General features: G+C 34.1%; 1 protein-coding gene across 1 annotated transcript; it reads right to left on the reverse strand.

Moving 5' to 3' along the window:
• Positions 1–738: 738 nt before the first annotated feature.
• Positions 739–2,037, reverse strand: LOC128984729 (uncharacterized). The gene has a single exon (XM_054404070.1). The coding sequence runs from the start codon at positions 2,035–2,037 to the stop codon at positions 739–741; it is 1,299 nt and encodes a 432-aa protein (XP_054260045.1).
• Positions 2,038–13,964: the final 11,927 nt, after the last annotated feature.

A 13,964-nucleotide genomic window follows, 5' to 3' on the forward strand; every position in this document is an offset into this window, starting at 1 on the left:
GGAGAAGCTGACTAATGTTCTATATTTGGCTGATTGACAGAACCCCCCCTTCAACTCCCTCAACTGTAGAAGAAGACGTTGTTGATGAGAGAGAAAATTTAATTTGGTTTATTTTGTTTTAATCAGTGCCGTCCTTAGGATGGAGGATAGAGCGCCGCGAGGTGTAAAACCAATCACGCTAAATAATAGGTAAATCTTTTTGCGAAAGAAAGAAAATAATACAATAAAGTACAGATATCCGGTTTTAAAAACGAGAATCTCATTCGTACAAAATATTATCGACCAAAAGAGTGCAAATGCAAAACATCGTTTGATGAGGCGGCGGGGTGACGGGACCGAGCCTGAGCCTCGCGCCCGACTGACTACAGCTAGCGTCAGCTAAGCTGGCGCGTGACCGATAGATAGAAATTCTGTACTAGCCTAGGTTAAAAATATTGTCTGCCGTCATGCGGGTTGCGTCTACTGCCCTCACTGCTCTCTTGAAGGCGCTTCAGTAGACGGCATACAAAATGCTAGATGTGTTGTATGGTTGTATGCACTGCATCCATTAACAATTAATAAACTAAACTTTCTAAACACTTTTTATGAACAGTTGTTAATGTAACTAGGGAGCATGGGTGCTTAGGTTGCGCTTTTAAATCATACATTAAAAAACTATTCAAATAAATGTTCTTACAAGAAATAACTTAATAGAACTAAACTGCCACAAACCCCATGGGTCCATCAGGAGTTGGTCCATCATAACTCCTCAATCCCAGACATATCGCTGAATTCATCGGAGTCGCTCGTTCCCTCGTCGTCGCTGGTGCTGTCGTCTACATTAATGATAAAACTTTCCGTTATTTCATCGATGGCTGGCTCTTTGGCGGCGTATTCATTTTCCACATTTTTAACGTGCCTACACTTACATTCCCAATCCTGTTGCGATATCGAAGAAAACTTTTCTTCACAAAGCTTTTTCACATCGCACAATTTGAAGGTCGTGTTGTGTGATGCAACATAGTTTTTTACATCTGCCCATATCATCTCGATTGGGTTCAAATCAGGATGATACGGGGGCAGACGCAGTACACTGTGGCCTTCCCTTTCCAAGATGTCATCCAGGACATATTTGACATATCGATGTTTGTGTTGAAGAATGAGTTTGTAAAGTTGAGGTTTTAGCATTGTTGGATCGTAGGAAATGTTGTGCTCGGAAAGCCACTTTGTCATTTCTTCTTTTTTACTATTGGAAGTCGGGGCCTTATCAATTTGCTTGTTGTGGTACTTCGCATTGTCAATAACCAATACAGAGTTAGGATTTAAGTTTGGTATCAGTTGATTTATGACCCATTGCATGTAATTTTTGTTGTTCATGTTGTCGTGGTAGTCGCCGGATTTTTGGCCTGCCTTCCACATGGCCAAAGCGTTTGGGACGAACCCCTGTTCCCCTCCAGCGTGAACTATTATCAGTCTTTCTCCTTTGGACACGGGCGTATGCAAAACATTATTTGATCCATCCGACCACATTTTCCCAGATACGTGATCTGAACATACGTAACTTTCATCCATGTACACGATGGGTCTCCCTTCCGACCTGAATCGCTTGAGTGACTGGAGATAAGTTATTCTCTTTTCCCTAATCTCAGATTTTTCAATTAGAATCCTCCGATTATTCTGTGTCCTTTTCCAGGAAAATCCTAATTTTTTCAAAATCCTCCGAACACTTGATTGACTTCCCTGAAAGTTCAACTTTTCTTTAAGAGAATTCTGCAACAGTTTTGACGTCGGCAGTCTTTTTTCTGTTATGTAAAATTCATAGACAGTCCTACGAACCACACATTCATCGAAATGGTCTAGGCCAGTAATCGGCTTTTTCTTCCTTTTTGTTTTGTGAGGTGTTAAAAAAGATTTATTATCATCCTCACTCACCTTTAAAGCGTTTAGTTCGCTGTTTATCCGGGTAACAGAGCGTTGAGATACACCGGTTGCTGCTGCGGTCCGCTCCCTCGCCTTCTGTAGTGGTATTGTAATGCCGCTCTTGCACTCCTCTTTCATAAATGTATAAACATTTGCCACGATTTCCCTACTCTGACTATTTAAAACCTTACCACCAATCCCTACTTTCGATTTAAATTCTGCCATGACAAAAAAACTCACACACGTTTCGTTATGAAAACAGTCCACTTCACGATCCACTGTGACACTGCACAAGCAAAACTCACTACTGAGTAGACACAGTGCTTAGGAACGTGCAAGATTTGTCATAACAGCGCCCTCTCTATTAGTCATAGTTTGTTTAGGACGTCAAACCGTGAGTCAGCCGAGATGTTCGCAGAGTTGCCCGGTCGGAACGCGGGACCTCACGTCTGACAGTCCGATGTTCTCAGAACGGTCTTAAGCTAGTTTCCACCCTCCCCCCGCCTATGGTGCCGCGCCAGGCCCACAGGCCACCATGAGCCAGCTTAGCTGACGCTAGCTGTACAAGACGTATGAGTATGAGTCATGCTTGCCGGCGCGCCACCTCCAAGCCCAAGCACCACTGTCACTGCCGAAGAGTCGACGACGGATCGGCAAGACGCAGACGCAATATATTCACGATGAATCGGTTATGATCAGTAGTTTTGTTTTGAAGTGAAATTTCGTGGATTAGTGGAGTAGTGGCAATAGGACAAAGAGTCGTCACTTGGGGCGTTTTTTCCCATAAGAATAACATGGTGATAATTTTTTGGTCACCAATTCCAAAAGTCCTGATCTTTGCCCACATATCCCTATAGAATTGTCAAACCTTATTTCTTACTTATTCCCCATAAATATATTCGATATCAAGCTAAAAAAGCTATTTCTTACATTTATTGACCGTTACAGGTGTAAATGTAAAGTAGTGGCAATATAGCGGTATGAAGCCACTTTAGGCACGTTTTTCCCATAAGATTAACATGGTGAGCTTTTTTTGACCACTTTTTTAAAAATCCAGCTCTCGGCCTATACAAGCCTATACAATGTTCAATACCATTGTACAACTCTATTACTATTTGAAATCCACATCCATTCACATGTATATTCTCAAAATCGAGTGAGGTTTGCACGCGAACTCGAGCGCGCTCCCGGCTCATGGCGTGCTCCCGGTCGCGCTCCCGACCCATGGGCAGGCTTCTCGCTCCCGACTCATGGTCGGTTTTCTCGTCTCTAGTGGCAGCTCTTGATTAAGTCCTGGGTGGGTGACCTCCTGTTGAAGTAATTTCTAGTTAAATTGTTTGATTTTTTTTAATTTCTAGTAAAAAAATTTGAAAATTTCACAATTTCTGGTTAAAAATTTTTGAAAATTTCGAAAAGTCTATAAATAAAGGTGACATCAGCCCGAGACCTTATAATGAAGCCGTCATGTCAACACTGCTCCGTGTCGCTCTCCACCAAAAGTAACTTGATTCGACACTACAAGTTGAAACATCAAATGAAGGTGAAACTGTGCAAAGTTTGCGATTTAATCTGTGATAATAATGTGGCTTTAAAATCACATATATTACAAAGTCACAAGACTTTTAATTTCTGTAAAACGAATGTTGTTGTACATTTTAAAAGACACGCCAACTCTTGCATCAAATGTCCATATCCAATGATTAAATTTGTCGGTGAATCGATTAGAGCTGACCTTGAAAATACTCTAAAGTCTTGTCCTCTTCCGATAAAATGGACTTTAATTAGGAGAATTAAATTTATGAAATATTCAATGGATCAAAATGGAAAATTAGTTAATGAGAAAGAATGTATTGCGGATTTTAGAAGCCTTACTACCTTAACTATTGAGAAGAGAGATTTAAAGCCTCAAATTGAAAATGCACTTTTAAAGATTGATGCATCCATGCACAAAAATCAAGCCCAAGGCAGTGGATGGATTTATGACCATACTAAATATTAGCAGTTACATGTTTACAAGTATAAGCCCCTAACTCCAAAGTCATATATCCCTACACCAGAGAGTATTAAATCGAATTATGCAGTGTTAAATATAAAACATTCTGATAATAAATGCTTCTTTTGGTCGATAATAGCAGCTTTATATCCAAGGAATGCTAAAAATAAAAATCCTAATAGAGTCTCCAATTATGTACCACATGAAAGTCAGCTGAATATGACAAACATAAAGTATCCCGTGAATATATCTGATATAGATAAATTTGAAAGACAAAATAATATAAGTGTTAATGTATTTGGGGTTGAAGATGAGAAATGTATATATCCATTAAGAACAACCAAATTGAATAGTAGTACTCACATAGATTTATTACTATTACAACAAGGTCGTAAATCACATTACTGTTTAATTCGTGATTTTGATAGATTAATGCTACGGTCAACAAAACAAGACCACAAGAAGTATTTTTGTAAGTTGTGTTTACAACATTTTTACACTAATGATAAATTAGAACGTCACATAATGTATTGTAAAAACTTTGATGCCCAACGAGTGGAAATGTCTAAACAAGATACATTACAATTTAAAAACTATAAATATTAACTTAAAGCCCCATTTGTAATTTATGCAGACTTTGAATGCTATATAAACTCAAACAACCATACTCCATCTGGATTTGCATTTGTAGTGAAAGAGTCTAAGATTATTTCTGAAGAGTTATATAGTGGTGAACATTTTATGGATGCGTTTTTCAAACGGTTGTTTGAGACTTATGACTTCATTAAAAGTCAAATGTCGATATATATTCCTCTTGAAATGACTCCAGAGCAAGAGGTATCTTTCCAAAACTCAACACACTGTCACATTTGCGAAAAGCCCTTATATTTTGATAGGGTACGTGATCACTGTCATTCATCTGGCCGATACCGTGGAGCTGCCCACAATGATTGTAATTTAAACTATAAAGTAACAAAGAAAATCCCAGTATTCTTCTATAACTTAAAAAATTATGAGGGTCATTTAATAATGCAACACTTGGGAAAGTTTGCAAAGTTTGGTCGTAAATTAAATTGCATAGCCAAAGATATGGAAAAGTACATTTCATTCTCTGTTGATGATTTAATATTTTTAGATTCCTATAACTTTCTGTCCCTTCCATTATACAAATTAGCTTCCAATTTAAATACATTTAGATTCATTGACAATCCACTACTACAACGCAAAGGTGTATTTCCCTATGAATATATGACGGGACCAGATAAGTTTGCAGAGTCTCTCCCTCCAAAAGAAGCAGTTTATAGTACTCTAACTAAATAACATATTTCTCCCAACGAATATGAACATGCAAAACATGTATGGACCCATTTTAATATACAGAATTTGCAAGAATATCATGATTTATATCTTAAAACGGATGTATTGCTACTGGCTGATGTATTCGAGACATTTAGAGACCTGTGTTTAAAGGATTATAAACTTGACCCCGTACATATGTATTCACTTCCAGGACTAACATGGGAGGCCTGTCTTAGAATGACTGGTATACAATTACAATTATTTCAAGATATTGACATGCGTTTGTTCATTGAAAGTGCAATCAGAGGAGGAGTCAGTATGATTTCTACACGTTACGCTAGAGCCAATAATAAATATATGGGTGAACACTATGACCCCAATCAAGAGAGTGTATATTTAATATATTTAGATTGTAACTCACTATATTCCACAGCAATGTGTGAGCCACTGCCTGTGGATGGATTTCGTTGGACTAATGAGATAGACTACAAAAATAATCAAAATGATGAGTTTGGATACATTTTAGAAGTTGATTTAAAATATGATAAAATACATGATTTACATGATGACTATCCATTAGCACCAGAGAAAATGAATGGCAAATTAATACCTAATTTAAATGACAAAACTAAATATATTTTACATTATAAAGCATTACAAAAATATGAGGAATTAGGTTTGGTTGTTAAAAAATACCATAGAATTTTAAAATTTAGACAATCAAAATGGCTTGCACCCTATATTAATTTTAATATTGAAAAACGAAAATGGGTTAAAAATGATTTTGAAAAAGACTTTTACAAATTGTTAAATAACAGTCTCTTTGGTCGAACAATTATGAATCAACGCAAGTTTCGTGATATATATCTCAAGGATGAGTCACTATTAACAAAATATGTCACTAATCCAAGGTTTGATTGTAGCAAAAAGTTTGATAACAATTTACATGCTATACATTTAAATAAATTAGTTGTAAAGTTTAATAAACCGATATATTTGGGAATGACCATTTTGGATATTAGTAAAGTAATAATGTATGATTTCCACTATAATTATATGTCAAAATTTAAGAACAAAAGATTTCTTATGGCACATACAGATTCTTTAATGTATTCTATAGTTACAGAGGACTTTTAACAAAGAAATAGAATGTGACTTGCACTATTTTGATACCTCTGGGTATAGTAAAGACCATTTTTTATACGCTGATAAAAATTAAAAAGTTACTGGCAAGTTTAAAGACCAATTAGATGGCCATATTATGTATGAATATTGTGGTTTAAGACCAAAGTTACATTCTTATATTCCTCTAAAATGGTTATATGAAGAAGACAAGCAAGCTTTAGAGATGAAGAAAGCTAAAGGAGCTAAAGGAGCTAATAATGATCTCCTTAGACATCATTATTATTTGAACTGTCTTGCAACTGGGCAAGATTACTATGAGAATGTGACAAGAATTAAATCTACAAACCATCATCTTCAAACCTTAACCATGAACAAGAATGTACTATCATTTGACGATGACAAGAGGTTTATTCTGGAAGATGGCATCAATACTCTTGCTCTTGGTCATTATAAAATTGATCAGACATAGTTAGGTTCAATAAATTGTATGTGTAGATATATTCAATGCTGCAAAATAAATGCAAATATTAAAAAACTTTAGTCTTTCATCTATTTACCCTTACCATCCTCTTGGTAGAATTGGTCAAACATAAATCTATATTTGCCATTATTCTTTGATCTTTCTTTGTCTATTGAGAAAAAGCCAAATTTAGTTTTATCCCAACATTGATGACAGAGATTTTTAAATTGGTCAAAAGAAAAGTCATTTACCAACATAATTGTTATATACATGTTTTAAATTTAAATCATCTTGTTTGAATAATATTAGGAAATTTACATTATCACTTAAATGTTTGTGTACTTTGCTGTAAGATTGACACAAGTAAAAACAGTTAATATTTTTATGTCGACCCATTGAGAAAATTTGTGTAATATTTGGACTATTTATGTCATCAAATACAACAACTGACTGTGATTTTGCTTCATTTGGTGTGATTTCACAGTCAGTAAACGTATGTAATTTCACTTCGTCCCACAAACTAAATATTTCAATTATTTTTTTTATATTTTTCTCGATCTAAAGATTTAGATATTAAATATAAGTTTGTAAATTTTAATCCTTCCTTTCTTACAATTACGCTCTACATTACAACCGTCTTCCCACTTCCACTTAGGCCACAAATAACACATCGAATATTGGTAGGAAATAGACCCAACTTCTTTGGTATATTTTCCTTAGTATGTACTATTTTAAATTTGTGTTTTTGTTGAATAAAAGACATTTTTTTAATTGTAAAAAATGATAAGAAAACATGTAAAAAGGGCAAAGGTTTATTCCTAAAGCCCTATAGGGGTCGAGGGTTATTGAATACTCTTATAAATAACATTCCATTCCCACTTCACATACAATCATATCGGTACTGTGGACCTGGAACTAATATACGTGAAAATCTAGCTAAAAATGTACCTCCAAAAAATAAACTAGTCTCTTATTGTAAAGAGCATGACATATTCTACATGAATAATCCCGATACCGCTGCTCGGAACAAAACAGACATAAGATTAGCAGACTTAGCTTGAACTAGAGTAACGGCCAAGGACGCAAGTCTTGCTGAAAAAGCTGCTGCTTATGCCGTGACAAATTTGATTAAGGCAAAAGCAAAAATGGGAATGGGATTAAAATTTAATAAAAAAGATAGACAACTACCAGCTGTTAGAGGCCGCAAAAGACGTGCCTCACTTCCGGGGGGTGTACCTAAAAAACGAGCTAAAAAATCTAACACCAAGAGTAAAAGAGTGCGGAATAGTTAATTTAGACCGTTTATCTGGCACACACTGGATAGCATATCGTAAAAATAAAGATATTGTAATTTATTTTGACCCATTTGCAATCCAACCTCCAAAAGAAGTAATTAAATATTTTGAGGGATATAAAATCTACTATACAACCGATCAAATAAGATTTAAATAGTTCTATTTGTGGAATTTTATGTTTATCATTTATATATTCTTTATAAAAATGGATTCATTTACTATAACATTTTCGGGTACAGAGCCAGAGCTAAAGTCAGTGTTTTTTCCTCCCATAGAATTAAATGATGATTATGCAATTGGATTAGTAGATTTTCAAAGTTATAATTCTACATTTAATGTTAAAAAAACCTCTAAATACTAACATATTAATTAACATATAAATTAACATATTATAAAGTAGAGAAAATAGCATTACCAAAGGGAGAGATCTTAGTTAATGATTTAAACCAGTTAAGTTATTAGATGGTAAACTTAAAGTTATAATAGATAAAAATGGAGAAGCATTAATTAATACTAAAGTCAAACTTATATTCTAAGGGCTTATTCCAAAATTAAATCAACTTAAAGGCAACAAATTAACCATTGGAGAAGGTGATGATGCTTTCTTTTATGACCACAATGCTCCAATTACAATAGAAATTTCTGAAGGTACATATGAGGTAGTTGAGCTTGCAAAGGAAATTCAAAAGCAAATCCCAGGCTTTTTTCTTACAGCTAATAATAAAACTATGAAAGCGACATTACTTTCTAGCCATATGTTTGATTTTACAAAACCATATTTAGGGTCTGTTTTTACTTCTGGTGTTCCATTCGAATCTACAAATAAAATAAACATTAATAATGTAAATGTGATTAGAGTAAAATGTAATATTGCAAACGGGTCCTATTTAAATGGCAACAAATCACACACCATACATAGCTTTTATCCAGAAGCTCCTCCTGGCTACAAAATTATTCAAGTTCCAAGAAATATTATACATTTTCTTGTAAATAAGAGAAGTTTAGATGTGGTCAGTATTACATTTGCCGATCAGCACGACAAGGCAATTGACTTTAATGGAGAAGAAACTACAATTACTTGTCATATAAAAAAGATATGAGAATTTATAAGAATGGCCAGCTATTCATAAGTGTGCAAAATGCTAGGTTCCTAAAATCAATAGGACTATAGTTAAAATTTTCTATTAATAAAAATGGAAGATTTTCTAGACGTTACAGGGAAATCCCAATTCGACGATAGTGTGGTTAAAATTACAAATCACTCCTATGTTCCCCATAACACTTTAGCAATAAATAATTCTGATGAAATTCGAATATGTATTGATAAACAAGATTTGCTAACTCTGCCATGTAGGAGTTATCTGTATATTAAGGGAGAAATTGAGAATCATGATAAAGGTCATTTTATAAATAATGCATTTGCATTTTTATTTGATGAAAATAGATACAAAGTTGCAGGTAAAGAAATTGACATTGTAAGAAACCCAGGAATTTATAGTCTAATGAAAATATTAAGCTCTTATAATAAAACTACTAAATTATTGTCAAATGTAACATTTGATTCTGACACAAATTTAAAAGAGTTCCATAAAGGTGGTAAGTTTAGTACATGTTTACCATTAGAGCTGTTAATGGGTGTATTTGAGGATTTTAATAAGGTATTAGTAAATGTCAAACAAGAATTGGTGTTGAAAAGATCCAAAAATGATTTGAATTGTATATTAACAACCACTAATGCTCCAGCAAGTGGCACTGCTGATACAATTCCCAAATTTACACTTAACTCAATTCAATGGGTTATGCCACATGTGATACCATCAGATGGGGAGAAGTTACAATTACAAAAGATGTGATTGCAAAATAAAAATTTGCAAATTGCATTTAGAAGTTTAGAGCTGCACGAACTTCCATCATATCCCAATACTACAAGACATACATGATCAGTAAAGACGTCTTCCAGTTTGGAGAAGCCTAGGTATATTATATTTGGTTTCCAAACAGCTAGGGATAATAAGAACTTATGAATTTGATCACTGTAAATTAAAAAATCTCAAAGTATTTCTAAACTCTGAATATTATCCTTATAGCGATTTAAATCTCGACTTTGAAAATGGAGATGTCTCTAAAGCTTATGAGGTTTAGAGAGACTTAATATAATACTATCCCAGATTAGTAGGGCTGAGTTTATGAAGAAATATCCACTAATTATAATAGACTGTTATAGACAGAATGAAACGGTGAAGGAAGGAATTGTTGATATTAAATTAGAGATTGAAACTGCAGAAAATGTGCCAGCAAATACATTCGATATTGTTTGATAATACATGATAAAGTGTTTGAGTACAATCCTTTGTCAAATGAGATAAATAAAATGTAAATAAAAGATGAAAAACATTCAACAAGAATTGGTTGACTCTGCAAATCAAATACGAGAGAAATATAGAGCTTTAAAACGTAGCAAGTTTCTAGAGGCTGAAGAGAGGTTCCAAACATTCCAACCTTTAATATAGCCAGTACAAGAATTTAAAAAAATCACATCTATTAGCACTAGAGAGATACCTCGAATAGAGATTCTCACAATGACTCCATCTAGAATACCAAGATTACAACCATTACAACAATCCACCCCACAGAAATTAGATTTTTGGTCTTTTAGAATCAGACTATTTAGGAAATTACCTTAGTAAAAGTAGTATGACAGACACTTTGTTTGTACTACTGAAACATGTTGAAACATGTTGTTTGTACTACAAACCAATTGTTGGGAATGGCCACGTATTCGTTCTGTTCCATTTAGTACACGAGTATCCACATAGTTGCCTGAAATAGGTGAAAAGCTTTAATAAAACACAAATCAATAATAACGTGTTTATACCATAAAAAATATAAATTGCTGTGTATAACAGATAAATAGTTCCTGAGTGTAAGTGTATAATACAAGAAAGCAGATTAAACAGCTATGCAAATAGTTTAAGTCTAGTAGATTGGTTTGATATTTATTTATATTTTATGTTGATTTTGTATTCTCACTTTCTATCAAACAACTTTTGCAATGCTTTCACGATTATTGTCCTCTTAAAGCCGTTAAAAATTACTATTTTAATAAATCAAGGTTCAACAAGTGGTTTTCATGACAATTTAAGAAGGATGCGCACATTTATGTTAGCTTTATTTGATAAACTCAAAGAATGCCGACATTAAGAAGACTTAAACTCATTTTAAAACGTTTAAAAAATTAATGAGAATATTAGAATTATTTTTTAGTTCTAGTAATTAATGTAAAGCTTTCATGAATATAATTAAATCATAGACTGGCCATATTATTTAATAGGTAATTGAAAAACTTAATGCAGACGACTTCAACCCCTATCGTAACGTTAGATCTTTTTGAAACATATATCTACACTAATGCTTGAAGATATACTGCAATAAAAAATCTGAGTTTCAATACAGTAGTGCACAACTAAAAAAATATCGATTCCTGAATAAAAGCTAGTCTAAAACAGTCATTGAAATTATTGTGACAAAATGGATTCTGTAAAATTTCCAAGAAAATTTAACCTTTAATTTTTTATTAATCTCAGTTTAATCTGCAATCTTAGTTTAAATATAAATCACAGGGTCAAACAAGTCGGACTGGCTTAGTTCAATTTTAAAGTCAGCACTACGTGCCAGGATCAGTCCAGAAACATCGGGCTTCATATAGGTTATAAACAATTTAGTTGCCGTTTCTGCCAAATCCTTGGCATTACACAGAATGTGCAGTAGGGCCAACTCTGCAGTAAAGAAATGTCATCAGAAACGTTTAAATATTCACGAGGGTCGCACCCATAGAGCTTTGAGGGGTGAAGCCTCTGTGAGGTTTATTTTGGGAATCTTTGGAGTTTTAGACGCAGCCACTTTACCCCTGATACTAGACAATACTTTGCCTCCCACATTAAATATTCACGAGGATCACGCATGTAGAGCTTTGAGGGGTGAAGCCTCTTTGAAGTGTCTGTATTCCGACAACGAGGGCCTTTTGTTAAGTGTTAAATGCCCGTGTCCCAATGTGTACGTGTTTGTGTTTATGCGATTTTGACGACGACCGACTGTGAAAACAACAACAATGCTTTGATTCTCGACATGTCCTTCGTGACCATGACACAATCAGCGTAAAAACCATGGTTGTAGCTTCCATGCAACTTTTTTGAGCTGGAAAGGAAATACGAGGTAAATAAACCACTATTAATATATGAAACAAAGAGTCTACATTGGTCGAGTTGGTACCTCCATGGGTCGAAGTTAGATATTAGGAAGCTTGGTGAAAGTGCTTCTAAGTCGATCTCTCCCTAGAAAACATCCTTATTGAGCTAATCTTGAAGTGTTTTCGAGTTCTGCTAGCCATAAAGATATGGGAGGCAAATTGTCGTTTAGAATCAGGGATAAAGTGGCTGCGTCTAAGACTTGAAAGATTCCCAAAATAAACTTCACAGAGGCTTCACCCCTCAAAGCTCTAGCTGTGCGTGATCCTCGTGAATATTTAAAAGTTTCTGATTACACTTCTTTACTGCAGAGTTGGCCCTACTGCACATTCTGTGTAAAGCCATGTATTTGGCAGAAACGGCAACTAAATTGTTTATAACCTATGAGAAGCCCGATGTTTCTGGACTGATCCTGGCACGTAGTGCTGATTTTAAAACTTAACTAAGCCAGTCCGACTTGTTTGACCCTGTGATTTATATTTAAACTAAGATTGCAGATTAAACTAAAATTAATAAAAAATTAAAGGTTAAATTTTCTTGTAAATTTTTACAGAATCCATTTTGTCCCAATAATGTCAATGACTGTTTTTAGACTAGCTTTTATTCAGGAATCTTGATAGTTTTGTTAGTTTTGCACTACGATATTGAAGCACAGACTTTTTATTGCAGTATATCTTCAAGCATTAGTGCAGATATATGTTTCAAAAAGATCTAACTTTACGTTAGGGGCTGAACTCGTCTGCAATAATGATTTCAATTAGCTTTTAAATAATCTGGCCAGTCTATGATTGAATTATATTCCAGGCAGCTTTACATTATTTATTACTAGAACATAAAATAAATCTTCTATTTTCATTAATTTTTCAAACTTTATAAACAAGTTAAAGTCTTTTGAATGTCGCCCTACTTTCATTTTATCATATTAAGCTTATAAATGTGCGCATCCTTCTCACATTCTCATCAAACCACTTTTTTGACCTTGATTTATTAAAAATGTCATTTTTTAACGTCTGGAACAATCATCGTGAAGGCATTGTAAATATTGTTTGAGAAGTAGTAAGAATACAATATCAACATAAGATTTGAGATAACATCAGACATACCGACAAGACTTCTATATATACAAATAGTCGAGTAAATCCGTACGAGAACTTAAAAAAATTGCTTTAAATTGTTTTATTGGTTATTTTGACTTAGACTTATGTGCATTTACCAGGAAAAAAGTCTCATGAAATCGGAGTCTCGGAAGTCCAAAATTCAAGATGACGTCCAATATTTTGGTCAAATGTGCCCGTTAGCACAAGCGTCCAAGATTTTGGTCAAATGTGTCCGTTAGCACAATTACTCAAGCAAAAATAATCCGATTTCGATGAAATTTGGTACAAACGTGTAAACGTACATTTATTTAAACAAGTTCGCGAACCAGCATGATCGGACCATGGGAAAAGGGGTTTATAGGGGGTTTTATGGGGTAAAAATTGATTTTACCCATTTTTGACCCTAAAAACATAAATGTTTGCAATTTATTTCGAAACCATTTTAGGGCAAAAAAAACAAACAATTTAGTACATTGAAGCGTTGTCATGCGCCTAATAGTTATGGAGAAAATTCCAAAAAATTGTAAATTTAAAATTCCCATGTTATTCTTA

This window comes from Macrosteles quadrilineatus, unplaced genomic scaffold (assembly GCF_028750875.1).
Source record: "Macrosteles quadrilineatus isolate MER2022 unplaced genomic scaffold, UCM_ALF_1.0 Scaffold_2__2_contigs__length_208266976, whole genome shotgun sequence".
NCBI classification, from domain to species: Eukaryota; Metazoa; Arthropoda; class Insecta; order Hemiptera; family Cicadellidae; genus Macrosteles; species Macrosteles quadrilineatus.

Bases quoted from the DNA above. Each gene is read 5' to 3' on its own strand.
- LOC128984729 (XM_054404070.1), bottom strand. From the start codon at position 2,037: ATGAAAGAGGAGTGCAAGAGCGGCATTACAATACCACTACAGAAGGCG.